Source organism: Drosophila obscura, unplaced genomic scaffold (genome assembly GCF_018151105.1).
Source record: "Drosophila obscura isolate BZ-5 IFL unplaced genomic scaffold, ASM1815110v1 contig_208, whole genome shotgun sequence".
NCBI classification, from domain to species: Eukaryota; Metazoa; Arthropoda; class Insecta; order Diptera; family Drosophilidae; genus Drosophila; species Drosophila obscura.
The window spans coordinates 3,689,387-3,709,477 of record NW_024542799.1 but is presented as its reverse complement, the minus strand read 5'-3'; the positions used below and the strand labels follow the sequence as shown (position 1 = coordinate 3,709,477).

At 49.1% G+C, this 20,091-nt stretch overlaps 6 protein-coding genes across 12 annotated transcripts; 2 read left to right on the top strand and 4 right to left on the bottom strand.

The window, feature by feature from the left end:
* The first annotated feature begins 568 nt into the window (after positions 1-568).
* On the top strand, positions 569-2,071 carry LOC111073107 (mucin-5AC-like). The gene is made up of 3 exons (XM_022365239.2): positions 569-722; positions 782-1,107; positions 1,170-2,071. Exons 1-3 carry the CDS (start codon positions 587-589, stop codon positions 1,926-1,928), a joined length of 1,221 nt encoding a protein of 406 aa, XP_022220931.2. The 5' UTR covers positions 569-586; the 3' UTR covers positions 1,929-2,071.
* Positions 1,964-4,526, bottom strand: LOC111073109 (probable deoxycytidylate deaminase). The gene is made up of 3 exons (XM_022365242.2): positions 4,251-4,526; positions 2,345-2,735; positions 1,964-2,266 (listed from the first exon to the last, which is right to left on the bottom strand). Exons 1-3 carry the CDS (start codon positions 4,253-4,255, stop codon positions 2,099-2,101), a joined length of 564 nt encoding a protein of 187 aa, XP_022220934.1. The 5' UTR covers positions 4,256-4,526; the 3' UTR covers positions 1,964-2,098.
* On the bottom strand, positions 2,806-3,990 carry LOC111073108 (clathrin light chain). 2 transcript variants are annotated; one of them, XM_022365241.2, is made up of 2 exons: positions 3,812-3,990; positions 2,806-3,689 (listed from the first exon to the last, which is right to left on the bottom strand). In XM_022365241.2, the coding sequence occupies exon 2, from the start codon at positions 3,685-3,687 to the stop codon at positions 3,019-3,021; it is 669 nt and encodes a 222-aa protein (XP_022220933.2). In that variant the 5' UTR covers positions 3,688-3,689; positions 3,812-3,990; the 3' UTR covers positions 2,806-3,018. The 2 variants fall into 2 exon arrangements, with proteins under 2 accessions (XP_022220933.2, XP_022220932.2); XM_022365240.2 differs by having other exon boundaries at positions 2,806-3,698; positions 3,812-3,988.
* Positions 4,220-13,076, top strand: LOC111073105 (neurogenic protein mastermind). Of its 6 annotated transcripts, none has more exons than XM_022365235.2 (11): positions 4,220-4,777; positions 5,273-5,939; positions 6,359-7,276; positions 8,232-9,738; positions 10,625-10,803; positions 10,886-11,194; positions 11,252-11,389; positions 11,466-11,715; positions 11,777-12,060; positions 12,128-12,310; positions 12,374-13,076. In XM_022365235.2, exons 2-11 carry the CDS (start codon positions 5,325-5,327, stop codon positions 12,452-12,454), a joined length of 4,464 nt encoding a protein of 1,487 aa, XP_022220927.2. In that variant the 5' UTR covers positions 4,220-4,777; positions 5,273-5,324; the 3' UTR covers positions 12,455-13,076. The 6 variants fall into 6 exon arrangements, with proteins under 6 accessions (XP_022220927.2, XP_022220924.2, XP_022220925.2 ...); XM_022365232.2 differs by having other exon boundaries at positions 6,356-7,276; XM_022365233.2 differs by having other exon boundaries at positions 4,220-4,933; positions 6,356-7,276.
* Positions 13,077-13,263: 187 nt separating this feature from the next.
* On the bottom strand, positions 13,264-14,747 carry LOC111073106. The gene is made up of 2 exons (XM_022365238.2): positions 13,902-14,747; positions 13,264-13,834 (listed from the first exon to the last, which is right to left on the bottom strand). Exons 1-2 carry the CDS (start codon positions 14,700-14,702, stop codon positions 13,325-13,327), a joined length of 1,311 nt encoding a protein of 436 aa, XP_022220930.1. The 5' UTR covers positions 14,703-14,747; the 3' UTR covers positions 13,264-13,324.
* Positions 14,748-16,446: 1,699 nt separating this feature from the next.
* Positions 16,447-20,021, bottom strand: LOC111073182 (possible lysine-specific histone demethylase 1). Its single transcript, XM_022365382.2, has 4 exons — positions 19,659-20,021; positions 17,959-19,588; positions 17,361-17,899; positions 16,447-17,298 (listed from the first exon to the last, which is right to left on the bottom strand). Exons 2-4 carry the CDS (start codon positions 19,530-19,532, stop codon positions 16,673-16,675), a joined length of 2,739 nt encoding a protein of 912 aa, XP_022221074.2. The 5' UTR covers positions 19,533-19,588; positions 19,659-20,021; the 3' UTR covers positions 16,447-16,672.
* Positions 20,022-20,091: the final 70 nt, after the last annotated feature.

Here is a 20,091-nt window from a genome sequence, read left to right as displayed (position 1 = left end):
CGAGACCATGGCCATGTACATCTGTACTTTCTCAATGATAGAAAGCACCTGAGATATAAAATAAGGAAAACGCGGATATTTATGATGTATTGAGTCACTTTAAGGTTTTCAAATTGTGGGTAGGGAACCACTCTCCTAGAGCTGCCTTTGCGTGGGTGTGCAATGTTAATTAGGTAGTGCATGTGAATCCCATCTGACCTTTCGATGACGGAACGAACACCAGTAAATGGACTTATAAAGCTGATTAAATGTAAAACTACTCCCCCCATGCATATGTAAGTATATCCCAATTACCTTTTAATGGAGCGGAAAAATAATTATTTTGATAAGAATTAATACATGGAAATCACAGCAATCTACTAACATTATTCTGCCTTGTTTACTTACTGATTTGGTATGAAAAACTCGCAGAAAACTTCCAAAATTACTTAATGATAGAAGATTTACGGCTGGGACAGACCGGTTCAACTCTGATAAGCAACAATGGCCCATAAACGTATGAAGGTTGATGAATTCGTCAACAAGATTGGAATCCCAGCTATATAAGACACCTTCGTTACAAAATTCTAATCAGTTTTCCGTTAAAATGCAAAAGATCATTGCCGTTTTGGCCTTTGCCGCTTACGGCCCGTTAGTTTTCGTGGCGGCACAAAAGTGCCAGGAGTGTCAGAGCGGTAATTCTGCCTACTGTTATAGTCAGACCGCCTATAGAAATTGCATGCGTAAGTTCAATGTGGAATCTTCGATCCTAAGCCCACCACTCACTGTAGTTACCCCACAGAAAACAATCCTATTGGCGACATTGTGTCCTGTGGCAGCGGCTACGTTTGCAGCAACACCGAGGAAGTGTGCGTGATGAGTCATTTTGTGGATGGATCTAGTGTGCTGGACGTATGCGGTGCAGCCGGCGCCAATAACGGTGAAAACTGTGAGGTCTGCAGCGGCAGCAACAAGTACAGCTGCGTCAGTGAGACCCAATTTGTAAGATGTGTAGATCAGCAGGTATCCACCGCCAATGTTTACAGCTGTGACACCGATGAGATTTGTGTGATTGAGGCCCTCGCCACCCACGGCACCCTCTGTGTGCCCACCATTGTCGCCACTTTCGTAAGTGCTTCCGTCATAGCTCATGGATGTACGAACGACCTGAATCGTTGCTTAATCCACAGCTGAACGAGTCGGCAACGTGCAGCAATAGTGAGTATGTGGCACCCCCAAACCCAACGGTACCCACTATGCAAGAACAGGTGAAGGCCTGCAAAGAGGCAGGTGAACTACCTCCCAATTCGAACAACCTTTCCTTCTTTACGGGATACACCAACGACGCAACATGCAATAGCTATCTCTACTGCGAGAAGGTCAGTAGCGTCACGTGGATTGCCATCCTATATAACTGCGATGGGGCAGAACCATTCTTCGACTCGGCCTCCTCCAGATGTGTGTCCATTCGACCGGCGGACTGCGCAGCAACAACTACGAGTAGACCGCAGGAACAGAAAACTTCTTCCACTGCATTGTCAACGGAAGCTTCATCTACCGCAGGATCTACCACCAGTATTCCGCAGGAACCAACAGAGTCTTCCACCAGCTCTAACTCCGAAGCGTCTTCTGAAGATCCTTCTACCACAGGATCTACAACTAGTACTCCACAGGAGCCAACAGAGTCTTCCACAAGTTCAATCTCCGAAGCGTCTTCTGAAGATTCTTCTACCCCTGGATCTACATCCAGTAGTCCACAGGAACCAACAGAGTCGTCCACCACTTCTAGCTCCGAAGCGTCCTCTGAAACCCCAGCTACGACAGCACCTGCAACGGATGGTCCACAGGAACCAACAGAGTCGTCCACAACTTCTAACTACGAAGCATCCTCTGAAGATCCATCTACCGCAGGATCTACAACGAGTGATCTACAGGACCCACCAGAGTAAAGGAGGTGAGAAATATTCAAAAAATCACCGGCTTACAGTACGCATTTGACTACAGTTCTATTTGAAAAATTCACACTAATTAAAATAAGACCAATTACTTATAAAAAATTATACATCAACAAATTACATGCAATTCACATAAACTTAGTCTCGTCGTTTGAATGAGCGTTTCATCTGTCGTCCTCGAGGAAGGCGTCAAAGTCAATGACTATCTGCTTCTGGGCGGGCACGTGCCGGGTACAGACCACGCCAACGGCGTCGAACATGCGCCTGGATGCGCGGTATTTTTGCTTATAAGCATACTTGTCCGACATGTAAAACACTTGCTGGATGCCCGACTGCGTAATGAAACGAATATTGGAGGTTGGTAGTATGTTGAAGGATATGTGGCTGGAGTGCGTAAAAGGCAACATTACCTGTATAATGAGCTTGGCGCACTCGTTGCACGGAAAGAGCGTGGAGTAGAGGCTCGTACCAACCAGACTGGCGCCATTGCAGTTGAGTATGGCGTTGGCCTCGGCATGGACCACATACAGCTTCTTGTCCTCTAGGGAATCGTCAGAACTGCTCTGGCCCAACTTCAACCAGGGGAACTCATCATCACTGCAGTTTCGCGGGAATCCATTGTAACCAATGGCAACGATGCGCTTCTGCTGGTCAACTATGCAGGCGCCCACCTGGGTGACAGGGTCTTTGCTGCGCTGGGCCGAGAGCAGGGACGTGGCCATGAAGTAGTCGTCCCAACGCAGGTAGTCCTTCCGCTTCCAATTCGTTGCGTCCGCAACTTCCTTATTGTCAGATGTGTCGCTGAAATGATTAGGGATATTTTTGGATGGTTTGCTTTTTTATTAAATTAAATTGTAATTAAAACGACAACTGTGTGCACATTTTTTATTGCATTCATTACATGAACATGAACCATGATCGCAAATTTTTGTCAGCAGCAATAATAATGTATTTATCATATAATTGGAATATACAGCGAATACTTTTCAATAATAATTTTCATATTCAACTCAATGTGTGTGGTTAGGCGAGTACATAATTAAAACTAGTTGGCAGGCAAAGCCATAGCGTCGAGTTGTGACACTTAGGTGGTCTTCTGCAACTGAATTGGATTCTGCTTGAGATGCAGGTATATGGAACGCATTCGAGAGACATCCTTGCCCGCCTTGTTAACTTTTGGATTGAAATCGCACAGCTTGGCTATGCGCTCCCACTCAGTGCCCGGCTCGATGGTCCCATTTTCCAAGGAAGCGGCCTGCTTTTCAGCATTTCGTGATGATAGTTTCGTCTTTGAAATCGATTCGCCAATCTGACGCAGCCAGTCGTCCAGTTCCTTTTTCGACTGCTGTCGCAGCTCCTCCTTTTTTCGTTCCTCTTCCACGTCCTTCTCCTCGAGTCGCTGCTTCTGCTCCTCCCGCCACTTGCGTATCTTCTCAGGTTCCTCCCGAGAGGGTGGAGGTCCGGAAATTCCTACGGGCTCGTTCGACTCGCCACCGATCACCTCGAAGCTACCAGTTGATGATTCTAGGCCGCCTCCAGTCGCAGACAGTTCGCTGCCCAGCTCCGCACCAGCACCACTCAGGCCACCAAGACCAAGCCCAAGAGCATCGTCCACTGTGGCTGCATCTGGGGCCGTGCCAGAGCCGCCTGTGATTTCTGCATCAAGATCCCCCAATGCCGACTGCTCCCGTGCCAGGAACTCTGCCGCTGGGTCCACTTCCTCCTTCAATGCGAAATCATCACCGAAATCCATCTCTATTTACGCTAAAATATGTTGATTATTTAGTGGGCGTCTCATTCCATTTACACGTACGCAGGGCAGGCTCAAGCTGGCCACACATTCTGTGCAAGCGCGCCCGCTGTAGATTGCTACATACCTCCTCGTTGAAGTTTGCAATACGAAACAAAGATCAGATTATGTGAATGACTAAGAGGAAATCCGGGGAGAATATATGTTTCTTCAGTTTTCTTTTAGCTGAATACGTAAAATGACTGTCATTAGCACCCGAAATATCGCAGAAAAGTTATCGAGCTAGTTCGCGCAGTGTTCACTAACGTACGGTAATAGAGTTGCTGCTGCTTTAATTTATAAAATTTTCAAAAAATTTGTGCGAGGCCTGCTTAAAACTCTAAATTGGAAATATATAGTGTGTATATAGTGTTAAAAACTAATTTAATCACTCAGCCAAACCCCCAAATCCACCACTTTACAACACTTGTGGTTCGACATTAGCGAATGTGTACACACGCCTTGGCTGCCGGAAATTAACTTTTTATCGTGACCGGGCATTGTTTTCTCACGCCGGTTTTACTCACCTCATTATTTAAAACAATTCAAATCTAAGGCCCTTAATTAAACATGCATATTAATTGGCACGACGATAACAACAAAACACACTCGCGCCGCGAACCGGTTCACTTCGGCATTATTCCCGTGATCTAGTGGTGCATATCATTCGCTAAATTTCTGTGCACGCACATAGAATCGCACTTCCTGCTCGTTTAGATCTTGGATGTGTCCAATGTCAGTGAAATCAATAAAATCAAATAAAATCCAATTATAATCTTGTATCAATATCTCAAAAACATCGCTGCTTACACAGAAACATTGATGTTACATTAAAAACAATCGCGCGCTTCGAAAACCATCGATATTTTTATTATATCGAAGCGGCCATTTTGGAGATTGTCCACAAAAAAGTTATGCATCAAAATTGAAAAAAAGTTTAGTTTGAAATTGAACTCAAAATTTAGCTTGTGCATTAAGCAGTGCATAATTAAATATAAAAAGAATGTTGGCCCGACGCAGTTCGCGCCTCCCGAATCTGTAACAACAACGACAAGTTAGTGTGGATATCTTTCAATCTCAACAACGCAGGCACACGCATGCACATACACATGCATGTGTGTATGTATAGATACATATGTACAACATTCAAAGTGCTAAAATTCGGACACTTCTGGAAAAAGGCATATTTTTTCAATGAACAAGTAAAAATGTGCGTGTCTCAATGAATCGAAACAATGTTTGACCCCTTCTGTCCGCGCACAATCTTACGCGGCATAATTTATGTGTGAGCAAAAAATGCACAAAATACAGAAGACGACGCCAAAAGAAGTTGCCTTCAATCACATACATACATGCATACGCATACATGCATATTTAGCCTTTATATACACATGTACACAAACTTGTGTGTATATTTTGATCGAAACAGCGTGGTGGATGGCAAGTGGAGTCCCGCGAATAAAGCAATTCCACCTGCTAAATAGGAGATTTACCCCCTCCCAATGTGAATAAAAGCGCTAACAAAACATAACTCAACTTTATTTTTTAGTTACTACTACGAGCACGAGCAGTAGAAGCAGCAGAACAGCCATTACCTTCACATGGATCCCAATTCCAGCCCCTGGTCATATGCGTACAACCGCATTGTGCCGGCGAGTGCTGGCAGCACGGGCGGCACAGCCGAGGACTTCCAGCACCCGCATTTGGCGACCATAACCGCGGCGAGCATTGCCAGCTTCAATGCCGCTGCGGCCAGTGGGGGGAGCTTTGTGCCACCATCACCGATCGGCAGCTACAATCCAGTATTCCAGCAGATCTATCATCATGCGGCGGCGGCCAGTGTACAACCGAAGCCCGCCCACTATGCCTCCTCGGCGGCAAACACGCCGCACCGCCAGCTGCAGCTCCCCAGCTCGCTGGATAAGCAGCTGAGCACATTTCAAAATCAGGCGGCCGTCTCCGCGGCAGCAGCAGCAGTGGTCAACAATGTTGCCTCCAACTATTACGGCGAGAACTCGTCGTCCAGCGGCGCCTCACCATCGCCGACGACCGTAGCTCTGACCTCAACGTCGCTGACCTGGAACACGCCCAACATGTTATCGAACACGTTCCTTGCCATGCAGCAGCAGCAGGCCCAGCAACAGCAGCAGCAACAACAGCAGCAGGCCGCCCAGCAGCAGCAACAGCAGCAGCTGAACCTGGTGGCTGACAAAGTGGTGAGTAGAATACTCTGCATTACTCTGGCTTACTGATCTCTCACTGACATACCATACCATACATGCATACATCCATATATGTAACACATGCCCGCCAAGAGCCGCCTCGGCCCCGCCCCTATCTATACCTAATCAGTTGCTCCTCTGGGTGTGGGGTGGGGACTTCAGCGGGAGCGGAATCCTGGAATCTGAATCTGTTATTCCCGCCTGAAGTTCCGCCTATCGCATTATTTGTCATTCTGCTCTACTAACCAACTAGCCCTACCCTACCATTTAAGTCTAGATTAGACCTTTTTGCTTTATCCAATCCAACCATGAACACATGAGTTTCTCAAATCACAATCAAATCCAAACCAAAACCAAATCTTTCCGATTCCGATTCAATCTATGTGCCCCGTCCTCGACTGCGCGTCTAGCAGATTAAGCAAGAAAACAGCCAACAACAAGCCAAGGCGCAAATAAAGGCATACAACGAGTTAATATACCTGACGCAGCTGCAACAACAGCAGCATCAACAGCAGCAGGAGCAACACCAACAGCAGCAGCATCAGCAGCATCACCACCATCTCCAGCAAGATATCCAAGAGACAGAAACATACTACACGCTGGATGGACAGAAGGTGAAACTGACGCGCAAAGAGGCCGAACAGATCCACATGGAGCAACAGCAGCAGCAGCAGCAGAGTGCTAGTCCAGTGCCAGTGGCTGTGCCAGTGGGGGCCGCCAGTTCGGGGGGATCCTATCCGGCACAGTATGCCAGTCCAGCTCTGAGCTCGGCGGACGGATCCCCCATAACGAATTTAAATGCCGTGGACGTGGTCAGCACGCCGCAGGCTCAAGTGATTGTTTACAAGACGGCGCCTCTAGTGCAGCGACGATCGGTGGTGAATGTGCCAGGCGCTGGTTCGTCTGCGCCACCGACGGCGCCCACAACGGTGGCCTATTCATCTGTGATACAAAGTACGCTGCAGCAGCAACAGCAGCAGGAGCAGAACCTCTGCTGGGAGAAGCTGGAAGAGGGACCAGGCGGCCAGGAGGACATTAAAAATGTGCTGCATCTGCAAGTGAAACAGGAGCAGCGGCATCTAGACTATGCGAGCGAGGCGGCGGCGGCAACGGCGGGAGTCGAACCAGGCGGTGGAGATGCCGGCGAGAACCTGGTGTTCAATCTGCCGCCAGGCCTGGAGATCAAGCAAACCTTCTATCCGTCCGGCGTGGTCGATGGGGAGCACCTCCTGCACGAGCAGGCACCTGGCCGACGCCAGCATGTGGTGGCCAACATGATAATGTCGCCAGCGAGCGGCAACATAGCGTCACAGATTCAAGTAGTGCCAAAGGTTTGTATCTTCTTATTTCTATTTATTTCCGAATCTATTTTTTGTTTGTTTAATTTCCGTTTTGTTTTGTTCGTTTTGTTGGTGATTTGTTTTTATTATTTGTTTTGTTTTGTTGCGCTTTCTGTTTACTGTTTTTCATTTCAAATCTTTCCCTCGGAACCCCAGAACTCTTCCAGGGACACCTCTTGAATATGGTCTAGGATTTCTAGGATATAAAGCGACGCATTGAAAGCAGGGGCAGTCACACTTAAAGCCATCTATTAGTATGTTGATTTTTTGATAAGAATCTCCCACATGATGTTCGGCCCGCACAAGTGAATGCTGCAAAAGAGAATGCCCGAGAACAGTACAAACACAACATACATGTCGTGTGCATGATGCACACTGGTGCTAAAGTTTTTCTGATAAGATAAGAGTTTCTTTGTTGTTGTTGGTTGTTGAAATGCTCCCAACTGTAACGGAAAATATTTTTCGTTTTCTATTGGTGATTCTGGAGCTCTCGTTTAATAAGCATGCTTTCTTTTTTAACATTCGCTTGTAATTTTCTGGTGGAAGAGTACACTTTCCAACCCCTTTTCCCTACGATTTAGTTTGGTGTACCTCATGGGTGTTCTGTTTAATCTTTATTTGCTTCCTTTAACTGCTTTGCTAACTGCTAATCTTTTTGTGTTGAAGAGATGCCTTGTGGCCGATCTGAGACTGTGACGTTATGCTGTAATGTAATGAATGTGGTACGATACGGTACGCTACGCTACGCTCCCTTCAGTGCGGTGGATCTGAATACATGTGGAGATCCGCAGTGTGGGCAGACCGATCTCTGGTTATACAGAGAATAAATGTTGTATGCTGTCCCTAATGCAATGTCCAATGTTTTGATAGCCTCGTCTTTGATAGCCTTTTAAGCCCCAAAAGTCACTGGATCTTAATCGAAGGTATTTCTTTCGCTCCATTGCAGGAAGAGGTCAAACCGCCGCCGAAGCCTGCGAAGACGCCGCGCAAGCGACAGCCGAAGAAAACGCTAATAGCGACCAGCAGCGACTACAGCAATGTGCGCAGTCCCCAGGAGCCGCAGCACCATCAGCTCCAACAGCAGCAGCAGCAGCAGCACAGCCAACAGCAACAGCAGCAGCAAAACACGTACTACGACTTCAACAGCAAGTGGAATGCTCCGCTTAAGACGGAAAACAATACGGCGTCTGTGTCGCCGGCGGCCACCATCAACATACCCACATATCCCCAGCAGACGCAGCAGCAGCAACAGCAGCACCAGAGCCAGCAGCAGCACGTACCGCAGCCGGCCCATTTGCAGTCCTCGCAGGCACAATCACATCTCACCCAGCTGGCGCAATATTATCCAGCCTTCCCCCAGCCCATTGCCTCGCAGTACACGGCGTGCATGCAGCAGCAGCAGCAACAGCAGCAGCAACAACAGCAACAGCAGCAGCAAGCTTATACGCAACAGCAGCAACACCAACAGGCCTACACGCAGCAGCAACAACAGCAGCAGCAGCAGCAGCAACAGCATCAGAACCAGCAGCAGCAACAGGAGAAGATCGAGGCTGCCCAACAGGAGGACGATGCTGCGGCTGCCGCTGCGGCGGCTGTAGCGGACGCAAGCAATAAGGTGATCGTGCCGAACATTGAGGAGGAGCTGGACTTTCTCGCAGACGCTAGCAGTGCGCCCAAGCAGGGATACGCCAACTCGTCGTCCAGCAATGGCCGCGGCACCAACTCATCCACGAACAACACCAACTTTGGCATACGCAATCCCAACAAGACCCCATCGCCAGAGCCATCGCCCTGCGCGTCGAATGGGCATGGCCATCATCCATCGGGTGGGTCGACCTCAAGCCCACCCGTCACGGGCCACGCCGCCTCGGTGCCGTACAGACCAGTACAGCCGCTCCCGAAGCCGGTCAGCGTGGGAACGCTGATTGGCGAGAAGAAGACACAGTTCATGGACAGCTATCTGAAGTTCTTGCAGGGCGAGCGGGACGACGATCCGCCGCCGGTGGTGAAGCCATCGCGCAAGCTGAATTATCCGCGGGCGCCGTATAAGCGTAAAGGCAAGGGCGGCCCAGGGGGCGGCAGTGAGGAGGCCTCTACGTCGCAGACGGCAGTTGGGGCAGGAGGTCCTGGGGACAATCAAACGGGACAGGAAGGACTCGCCGGACTGGTCGGCGATGACGGGCATCGCATCAAAATACTCTCCCAGACCCAAATACTGCCCAAGAAGCGGCCGCATGCACAAATGGTGGCTGCGGCAGCAGCTGCCGAGTCCGCGCCCTCCTCCGTTATTCAACAGCCCGCCGATCAGACCTCCTTCCGGCCATACGCCCAGCAGCAGCAACAACAACAACAGCAGCAGCAGCAGTCGATGGGCACGCAACATTTCGTGCAGCAGCATTGCGCCCAGCTGGGAGCGGGTGCTGGGGTCGGCGTAGTCGTTGGCGGCAGTCAAGGTATGTTACTTGACCAACAGCATAGTTCCAATAAGCACTCCACTATCGCTAATTCCACGCCATGCAACAACTACAACAACAACAACCACCACCACAACACGTCAGCCAACGCGAACGCGGCATCCATCGCGACATCTCCAACGCCGGCGTCCACCGCCGCAGCCGCTGCTGCCGCTGCCGCCGCCGCACCAGCGCCGAATCCTCATCATTTTATAAATCTGCTGTGGCCATGGCAGCACTAACCACTGCCGCCGCAGCACCGAACACCGCACCGCACCACACGACACGACAATAGACAACACCGACAACAACAACAACCAACGACAGACGACTGGCCATAGGGATCCAGACTTGGACAATGGACAAGGACATGAACGCTGTGTATATGTAAAAAAAAAACATTGAAAAAAAAGATAAAAAAAAAAGGAATACGCACTTTTAAATTGTTAAAAGAAAAAGAAAAAAAAAAAAGAAAAGGAGAATCGCATGAACAAAAGTAAAAAAGTATTTTTGAGATGAAATCGAGATGAACAAATATTATTAATTTACAAAAACCCAAATAAACTGTGTATTTTTATTATTTACATTGTAAGCCCACGACCACCGACCGATTGCACAGAAGACCAGGGAGTGATCGGGAGAGAGCATAGGTCGGGTCCTGTCCTCTATTCAGGTGCAGGTGCTGGTGCAAGGTGCATAGGTGTTGATGCGCCGGCGACTGCTCTTTTTGGGCTGTTGGGATAATTGTGGTGTTATCGTCGTTGTTCTGGTTGTTGTTGTGGTTGTTGTTGTTGTCGTTCCGTTCGTGTTGTGGACTTGCTTCCCCCCCACTAAATGCCACCCTTCCTGATCAATGTTTCTAACCGAACTTTTGTGCTCTTCACAGACCCCTTGAATGTGCCTGCGCGGCGCGAGCAATGCTCCCGCAAGGCCAAGCAAAGCAGTATGCACGCTCTTCTGTTGAATTCCACTGCCGCTGGAGGGGAGAGCAGTGCCGTGGGCGAGCCGGAGGCCGAGTTTACCGACTCGGACACGGATCCTGTCTGGACTCCGCAAGAGGATGATGTAAGTGCTTTTTTGTGGTCCGTTTGTGATCGCCTCGTCACCGCTTGTAATCCTCCACCATCACCATCCACTATGTACGTAGAGCGATGAAACCGGCAAGGGCTATGGGAAGCGTAAGATTGCGCGACGCTCCAAGGGGACGCCACGCAAGAACACCTATGAGAATTCATCCCAGATGCAGCCACAACACCAGCAGCATCATCAGCAGCAGCATAACCAACAACTGCAGCAGATGCAGCAAGTGACCCAACAGCAGCAGGTGCAACAGCAGGTGCAGCAAATGCCAGCCGTTGGTGATGGCTACAATCCACAGCAGGATATGTCCGGAGTGGGAGACGTGGGCTATGGCAGTGCTGCAGCGGGCACGGCAGCCACAGCGGAGAACTTTAAAGTAGGTTGAACTTCCAGCCTTGAGACAGCCTTCATGTTTCTTCTTTTTGTTTCATAGACCGGCGATTTTATTGTGCTGCGTTCGGATCTTGTGAACGACTGGCCCACCATATGGCAAGTGGACTCCAAGTGCATATTGCAAAAATATGAGCCCTTCCGGCAGAACGGGAAGACTTTCTATCGCAACATGTCGAAGGTAAGCTTTCATTCACACTCGTATTCTCGATCCCTTTTATGATTCTTGGACTTTCTTTTTTTTTTTTTTCAACTAGTATGCCTCATGGAATCTCGAAACAAAGAAACTCTACCTCAAAGCACCAGTGCGCATGCAGGTACATTCCCACACAGAGACGATTGTGGAGTTCATGCGATCGGAGCTGCTGGCCGACGACACCGAGCAGTTCATCGAGAAGATTATGGAGGATTATTTGTCGTACAGGGATAACTTTGAGATCTACATTCAGACAATGATCTCGCAGGCCCTGGATCCAAGCTTCTTCTCAGAGATTACACGGGAAAAGGGTAAGATGTGGATGTGGCTCTTAATTGGCGTTAATACTGAATATTATCGCATTTTTTGCAGACGATTACTTCCTGGGCAGCGTGCGTGTAGTGGATACCATCATGGAGAATTGCAAGCACAAGCTGCTGGCCATCACGCCTTGGACACGCAGCACCATCTCGTCCATTGAGACATGGCCCAAGTGCCACGTCTTTTCCGAGTGGGAGCAAAACAATCTGACCCAAAAGAACTGCGCCGGCTGCCGCCAGCCGGGCATCGCAGTACGCTTCCTTCTATTCGGGGAGCCCTACAATCCCAACACCATGCAAACCATACCTGTCGATCCTCGTATTGTCTACGAGAAGGTACGAAATTCGCTAGCCACCCACTCGCCATTACACACTGACTTACCTTACCGCTTTTCTCCTGCAGGACATTGTTCTATGCCGCATTTGTGCCGCACGTGCAGATCTCTTCCACAAGATTGCTCACGAGAAGTTTAATCTGTTCATCAACTGCTCGCAGCGGGTTACGGAGCAACAGCAGCAGTTCCCTGGAAAGACCTCCACCGAAATACTAAACGATTTGCTGGCTGAGCATAATTGGATCGATGAGGCAAGTTCGATGGCAGCCTAACGCCCATGCAATCCTGTTTCATTGATAATTTTGTAATTTTAGCTGTTCCGAAATATGCGCAACTGCTGGGCGGAAGTGGAGAGCCTGGAGCGACAGAACCGCTTCCGGGAGTCAATGCAGTAGGTGGCAGGCCAAGGTCTTGGCTACGTATCTGAGTGCTGGACATTCGTCGCTGCAATAAACTCAATGAGTTGTTAATTTTATAATATTTTAGAGTAGTAGTACATCAAAACATACGAGTAGAACCTGGTTGAACTTGACGAGTAGCAGTTACTGTAGGCCTTATAATTACGGATAATTTTCATTAACTTTTTAATAGAATAAGGATTCAAAATGTAGCTACGTTTAGCTATGGATTAACAAGTACTAATTTATACATGAATATCAAAAACCACCTTAGGTACACCACACTCAGTAATGAAGTTACAATATTTTCATTTATCTTTTATACCATTTTATGGATGTGCAATGCCGAATTACCGAACGAACTGTCCAATGCGTCAAACGAACCAGTTAACACACGAACCGAACCCCTTTCCTTTTCAATTTCATTACAAGTTTGTGTAAATATATATAGAATGTATATATATCATTTTGTATTAGCCATACAAAGCAAAGCAAAGCCATGTGTGCAGATAATTTAGTTGTCATCGCAATTTTGTTAGTGCATTTTGTATTCTAAGTTTTTCTAATTTCTTAAGACTCTTTTTAATAGACTCTGAATAAAACCCAGAGTAATATCATTTATATATATATATGTATGTTGTATTGTGGGTCATACAGGTAACTGTTAAGACTTAAACCAACTGTAAATCTAACCCATTCCGCCATCTGAGGGAATCTCATTTGTCGGCGTATAGTCACAAATCATTCATAATTCGATCTAAGAGCTCCATGTGCAACTTTATATACATAATAACATAATTGTTTATTTAAGTACATCCATACATACATATACACAATAATACCTAATACTGTTAACAGAAATCATCATCACGAATCGAATTGATAAAGTGGCTGGGTCATTTTGTACTTGATCAGGTCCCGAACAACATCGGTCATGCGTCGCTTGAAAATGGGCAATGTGCGCTCGTTGAGCATATCAAACTCTTCGACAAGCTCGCGGCACTTGGGGGCATCCGTGGCCGAAGCAGACAGATCCTGAATGGCCTCGGAGACTTCATCAATGTTGACCACTTCGCTGGCACTGGATATGAAGAAGGGCAAGGAAAATGCTGCCATAATCAAGCCAAATACACCAAAGAGCTGTAATTGACGGTCAAAGACGCTGCGCGGATAGATATCGTCCGCTGTCAGATCGCAGGAACCAAGTTTCTGGCTCAGCGTATCGTAGTAAATGTTCAGAAAGGCGGGTAGGTGCTCATCCCTTAGCTGCTTCTCTGTGCAGGCGAATAGGTAGTGGACAAGGTCAAGTACCGGCGGGGCAAAGCGAGACATTTGGAAATCAATGAGCTTGGCCTCCATCGCCATATCGGAGTGAGGCTGTGAGGAAGATGAGATTTGGTGTAGACTCGGAAAACGACTGAAATCAAACGAAATTTGAGCCTACCTCGTGCCTGTACAGAATATTGTTGTTCCAGAAGTCGCCGTGACAGATGACCGCGTGAGGCGACTGCGATGCGCCGTCCACACAGTACAGTGCCAGGGCCTTCAGGTTCCTCTCACAGCGTTCCAGGACCTCCATCATAGCAGTTGCGTGATCGTCCTCCGCGTTGACCTGCTCCAGCATGAGGCGAGTGCGCCGGAGCATTGCCTTGCCAAACTCGATCGTCACCGTCTCAACGTTCGCAGTGAATAGGTTGTCCTGCCGCACATGATCCACCAATTCGTGGAACTTTGTCTGATTCCGTTGCTGTAGGATAAAGGAGCACGCATGCAGCTCCGCCACCGCCTTGAGCGTGGCCACCACCATGTCGTAGGTGGGCATGGAGCTGCGTGGGTTTGTCTGAAAGCCGCTCTGGGACAGGTCCTCGAAGATCAGGAACTCGTCGGGCGCCTGCAGTCCGGATGCCAGCAGTGCAGGTGCTACTGTGAAGGTACTATGGTCGTCCGCCAATTCTCGGTAGCTCTGGAGCACGATCTGGTACATGAACACCTCCCGGGCATAAAAGTCGACTACGTGCATGTGCTGTCGTCTTGCCTCGTTCTTGGGCGCCATTTTGACCACCACCCTCTGCGCCTTGGACTCTGTTGGCCAACTCACTAGCAAGACCTGACCGTAGGCATTCTCTCCGACGCCTGCTATCGGCTGCGCGACCAGCGGCACATTGTGGCGTTGATATAGGGCAAGAAGAGCATTGCTCACAGCGCTGGAAAGCTCACCATCACTATTACTATCACTCTCGTTCATGGTTTTGTTGTTGTTAGACTCTGCAGCTTCTTCGTCGCCTCACCGAATGAATGTATCTTTGCGACTGGCTTGCTGCAGCTCCCGTTCCGGGTTTTATAGTTGGCTGGGTGGGAATATAAAAGCTCACGGTGATAGTTAAGCTCTGCTGCATCGTGGGTGGTGTGAGAGTCGACCGTGTCGGAGTGTGGAGACGGGGGTGATGGTGATGCTGTATTGGCGGAAATGACGTAGCGGCGCTCAGGATCTTAGACTCAGAGTCATTAATACTTTTTTTTTTTTGATATTAAGTTACTTTCAACCGTGATTAGTTGAACGATTTTTTTGGCATCCACGTCTGATACGGGTTAACGCCACCTCCTGTCATTAATACTTGAAAGTACAAAACAAATTTCTAATGATCTGAAATCACTATACATAGCAGCGTTCGGTGAGCGGGGAACCCCCCACCATAGCAGCTCACGTGATTATCGTTTGTGTATGTATATGCTATGATGGTAACCCATTCGGGGCGCCCTACCTGAAGGCGCATCACATACCGAGTTTCCGCCTCAGCTGCTTCTAGTATTAGTTTCGGCCGATGTCGATGACCTGGCTCAAGGCCACTTCCAACAGCTTGTATGCATGTGCACTCACATACACTCGCATACAACGAGTTAGAAGAGCATTCCATTCAACAATAAAGCAAAAACTTGAACGCGCGTCATAAAAATTTCTACGGGGAGCTTTTCGAGAATTACTATTGATTATTAGGACCAGGAAGGTAGATATGGTGGGTAAGTTTCTAAGCAATCGGCCAATGAACTTGACACACGACGAATCAAATGTGCAATATACTCTCCCAAAAGCTCGCCAAATATACGATCGGTTCTGTGCATTTCTTTCTGCTAGTCAAGGTTTAAGCTTGAGAGGAGAGGGAGAGCTTTCGCTCGGTTAAAGGTTTAGCTTTCATTGCCATTGAAAGCCCATAGGTACGGTACCGTAACGGAGGTCGTTGAACCGACGACACAATTACGAAAGCAATGCGTATTGTCCAACTGCCCAAGAGACCCAAAATATAGTTTCGCTTTCTGATACCCCTAATGGCTGGGTATGCTGTGTTGTTGCCAGTGTATGCCACAGACGGAAGGTGTACCTAACGAATGAATTAGGTACAGCTAACATTTATATTATTATTATTTATTTGTAAAAAAAAGAATATACATAACAACAAAAATGTATATTGCCAATATTTTACCCCCTATTTGTTTCATTCAAGTTTTGTTTATTCATTTTAAAATAAGTTTCGATCAGTTAAAACCTTAGAGAGTGTGTTAGCTATGTATATGTATACTAATTTGTGCCTTAAATGTTTTGTTATTACATATGTACATGCATATACCTACGACAGGGATACGATATTATCATAGGAATACGAACTCTAATTAGATGGGGATGCTATCACTGAAAGCCATATCGATGGCAAACAGATTTCAACAGACTAAAAATAGAAGGAAACGCGAAGAAATATTGGCTGCCTTCGATTGATGGCTTTAACATCTGAATATGAATATGAAGCTATGTGAAGTGATGGAGATTTTTCAGCCCATGAGAGGACATACATAATTAAGATCGATACCAAGCCGATAGCAGTGCTGTTCGGGCTGCTGTCACTGAAAGATATTTTACTATGATGAGTTCGATGATATTGCTTGTGTTGTTGTTACCTAATTGTTAAATAAAATAGTTTGTTGAATGGTTTCTAGCATTATCCAAATGTGCTGGAATAGTCTTAGGTATTTACATAGGTCTAGCTTATCCTGAAACTTGTCCTATCGTATAGCAAAGCCGATTCTATAATACACACACTAAACAGTTACAGATCCAAGATTACAACAGCTCCTTAACTAAATGGCTTATTTGATGGTTCTATTGCGCTAGTTGAAACACTTACACTACACACTACTCGCAGTACATGTACATACGCTAGCGAGCTACGGCACTTCCGTCGGCTCGGGCTCGGCAGTGTTTGAGTTAGAGTTCTCCTCAGACTTTTTTGACGTTGGCGAGTCGGAGAGATTGGGCGAGAAGTCGCGCAGCTTGACAACATTGCCAACACAGACGGCATTGGCCGCTTCTGCGACAGAGTAGCCGATGTTGGGCGGCGTGCCTTCCGGATAGCCCAGATAGTAGTCGGCAATACGGCCGGCCTCGCGCAGACCGCTCAAGTAGGCCCCATGTACTGTGGCAGGATAGTTGCGTATCGTGTGCTCGCCGGCAAAGAAGAGCCGTGGAAGCCCCTCAGAGTCCTTGCTCGAGCGCTGCCCACTGACAGGCGGCGGTATGACGGGCGCTGCCAACAGGTCGTAATCACTCCCGGAGGAGCCCACAGAGACGTAGCTGTAGGAACCGCGAGCCCATTGATCGCTGCGCCAGCGCGTGACCAGCGTCTCCTTTGGCTGAGGCACAGCGGTATTGCCGAAAATATTCTTCAGCACTGACATGCAGCGTCCGATAATGACGTCGTCTGTGACACTCTCCACAATATTGGCGGCCATCCCGGCGACCAGAGCCAACAGCACTGGTGACGAACTGATGCTCCAGAACAGAAACATTTCCCCTATATCATACGCGATTAGCAAATACTTGTGATTGTTGTGGGTACTTGTGATTGTCACTTACCGCGACTAGCAGTGGTGCTGCCCACATGGCCGAAGAGATTGGCATTGGGATCCCAGAAGATGCGATCGAAGCAGAGAACCACCTTGTTCAGATTCCCGAATCCCAGGCGTCGTATCGCCTGCCGCTTCCAGTCTGGCAGCGGCGGTTCAAACTTGACAGTGTTTTTCTGCTGGGATTCCTCCTCGGCCACGGCTACTTTCAGCACCCCAAGCGTCAGTGTGCAGACAGCAAGGTCTGCCTTGTATGTCATCACAGAGTTGCTGGTCTTCATGTTCTCGGCCACAATCTCAATGCCATTGGGGCCGTACTTGATCTCCTTGACGGCGCTGTTGACGCGTATGTCCAGGTTTTCGGAGAGCGCTACGGGCACGCAAGAGTAGCCATTCCGAACGGTCGTGTGGTGGCCAATGAACTCAAAGTCGTCGTCCTGGTCCCAGTGCTTCAGTGACAGGTTGTTCAGTCGTGTGGCATTCGCGAACTCCAGGTTGGCAAAATGCCAGTCCAGAATGAGGCGATCGCGGGTGTTCAGGTACACATCGCTGGAAAATACTCGAAAGCGTCAGCTCTAGTGGAATCAATAAGGTAGCAAGCCACTTACCTGGGTTTGTTTTGCTCCAGCTCGTGGAGCTTGGCGACCATCTGTTTGTTCTCTTCGTGGAGCTCCGTAAACTGCTTGACCGTGTCGTCCAGCTTGACCTGGGTGTGGCGAATGTTGTACTCCTGTCTCGCGTAGCTCGCGTCGCTCTCGACACCCTTTGGACAGCGCTTCGTCACCATGGATATGTGCTCGGTTCTGAGGGCGTCGATGGTCTGCTTGACGGCCTTCAACCGCTTCTGGTGCTCGATGATCTTCTTTTGGGCAGCAATGATATCCTGCATATGCTGCGCCCGCTTGTTCATGGCCTGCATCTCCTGCATGCTTATGACCCACTCCAGCGCATCGCCCAACGACACGGGACAGTTGCCGGCGTAGTTGAAGTCCAGGCGATGGGACAGATAGCTGGCCGACTCCAACAGGCGGTTGAACTCCAGCTCAATGACATCGTCCTTCTCCTTTGGCACTGGCTTGCCGTCCGGGCCGTAGAGCGGACATGTCTGATGTATGGGCACCAGATCCATGCCGATCTGCTTGCTCAATATGGTCATCGGATTGCCGTAGACGCCCGTCACCACCATGGCCCCCAGGTCCGCTATGTAGCTGTTCTTCCGGAATGTGGCAATGCGTCCACCAATCCGATCTCGAGCCTCCAGCACAATGACGTCCATGCCGAACTGCTGCAGCTGCTGGGCAACGGCCAAACCAGAGATACCCGCACCGATGACAATCACCTTGCCCAGCTTCTTGGTCGGAATGGGCACCAGGCGCTTGAATATGCCAAAGTTGATGAACCCATGTCGCTCCAGGAACGAGTGGATGCGCCGCACTAGGTTCGGTTCGCTGTCAAAGGGCGGCGGCAGTGCCTTTAGCGCGCTCTCGAAGCTGAGCTGCAGCTTCGGATTGTCCACCCACATGTGGAGCAGACTGTTGCGGATGTTGAGGAAAACGCGGTGCCCCAGTATGCCCGATCGGCTGATGTCGGGAAAGCAGGCCTCCTCGTTGGGTGTCATCTTTCCAAAGGGCAGGCGGGACTGAAACACAGCCCCCTCCTCCCCTGTCAGCACTGTGGGCGTGCCCATATCTCGGTTCCGTGTCTCCCCGTTTGTGGATGGGGCACTGCGCGTGCCCGTGTTGGCTGAACTCCCGCCCGCAGATGACCCAGCAGCAGCAGTGTCTGATTTCCGAGAGCGTGGCTCCGACTGTACCTGAGCCTGGACGCGCTTCTCCCCCGGCGGGTTGCTGGTGCTTCTCGTGGGTCCCGCGCTGCCCCTTTCACTGCCTGCCGCCTCGCCGCTCGTGCTGGGCTTGTTTGTAGTGTAGTCCACTTTGGGCTTGTTGCGCCGACTCGTGCGGCGTTCATCGTTGGCACTGGCACTGGTGGCGGGGGCATCGTTAGAGTCGTCATCGTGGATTTTCAGCTTCTGGCTGTTGGTGCCAGGAGTGGTTGCCGGTAGAGGAGCTGTCCTCTTCGGTGACGGCTCACCATCGGAGTCGTCGCTGATCAGGGTCACGTAGTCGATGGGTTCGGGCACTTTGGCGCTGCTGCTACCGCCGGTGGCTAGGGTTGGCTTCATCGCAGGTCTCCTCCGAATCCTCCAGGAGTCGGCGATTGCAATTCTGTGTTCTTCGTCTTGTATCGTTGCACAAACGAAATTAAATGCGGCCCCAACAAAGATGGATACATAGATGGCGGCACTTACGAGGAAGGGGACGGGTAGGCAGTCAGGTCAGGATCAGGAGCAGGAGGAGGGCCACTGACCCGCGCACAACTGAGCCGGAACGGGCGACTAGAGGCGGGGCAGGGTCCGATGCATCTCAAAATATTGTCTCAACTTTAATTAACTTGGTTTTTGGTACACGTTCTGGTGGCGACGAACCATGCGAATGGAATGGCCTGGCGGTTGGGGATCGGATGCGTTCACTTTGGTACGACTTGTTGCGAAAATAATCGACTAGATTCGGTTTGTGGCTTAGTTTCGAACGTCAGTTCGGCTAGTTAGTGATAGCCGAATTTGTTTTCAATTTTCAATCGCTTTTTCGTCCAGTGTGACCGCGGACTTATCGATCAAATATACCCGCTTGACCCTCAGAAATATACCAAAAGAATACCTTCTCAATATCAAAATATATCGT

Bases quoted from the DNA above. Each gene is read 5' to 3' on its own strand.
- LOC111073107 (XM_022365239.2), top strand. From the start codon at position 587: ATGCAAAAGATCATTGCCGTTTTGGCCTTTGCCGCTTACGGCCCGTTA. The intron at 723-781 runs GTAAGTTCAATG...GTTACCCCACAG, and splicing joins CGCCTATAGAAATTGCATGC to AAAACAATCCTATTGGCGAC. The intron at 1,108-1,169 runs GTAAGTGCTTCC...CTTAATCCACAG, and splicing joins CCACCATTGTCGCCACTTTC to CTGAACGAGTCGGCAACGTG.
- LOC111073108 (XM_022365241.2), bottom strand. From the start codon at position 3,687: ATGGATTTCGGTGATGATTTCGCATTGAAGGAGGAAGTGGACCCAGCG.
- LOC111073109 (XM_022365242.2), bottom strand. The intron at 2,267-2,344 runs GTAATGTTGCCT...TTCATTACGCAG, and splicing joins GCGCCAAGCTCATTATACAG to TCGGGCATCCAGCAAGTGTT.
- LOC111073105 (XM_022365232.2), top strand. From the start codon at position 5,325: ATGGATCCCAATTCCAGCCCCTGGTCATATGCGTACAACCGCATTGTG. The intron at 7,277-8,231 runs GTTTGTATCTTC...GCTCCATTGCAG, and splicing joins AGATTCAAGTAGTGCCAAAG to GAAGAGGTCAAACCGCCGCC. The intron at 12,311-12,373 runs GCAAGTTCGATG...TTGTAATTTTAG, and splicing joins AGCATAATTGGATCGATGAG to CTGTTCCGAAATATGCGCAA.
- LOC111073106 (XM_022365238.2), bottom strand. From the start codon at position 14,702: ATGAACGAGAGTGATAGTAATAGTGATGGTGAGCTTTCCAGCGCTGTG. The intron at 13,835-13,901 runs GTAGGCTCAAAT...TCTTCCTCACAG, and splicing joins ATATTCTGTACAGGCACGAG to CCTCACTCCGATATGGCGAT.
- LOC111073182 (XM_022365382.2), bottom strand. From the start codon at position 19,532: ATGAAGCCAACCCTAGCCACCGGCGGTAGCAGCAGCGCCAAAGTGCCC. The intron at 17,900-17,958 runs GTAAGTGGCTTG...AGTATTTTCCAG, and splicing joins CTGGAGCAAAACAAACCCAG to CGATGTGTACCTGAACACCC. The intron at 17,299-17,360 runs GTAAGTGACAAT...CGTATGATATAG, and splicing joins CAGCACCACTGCTAGTCGCG to GGGAAATGTTTCTGTTCTGG.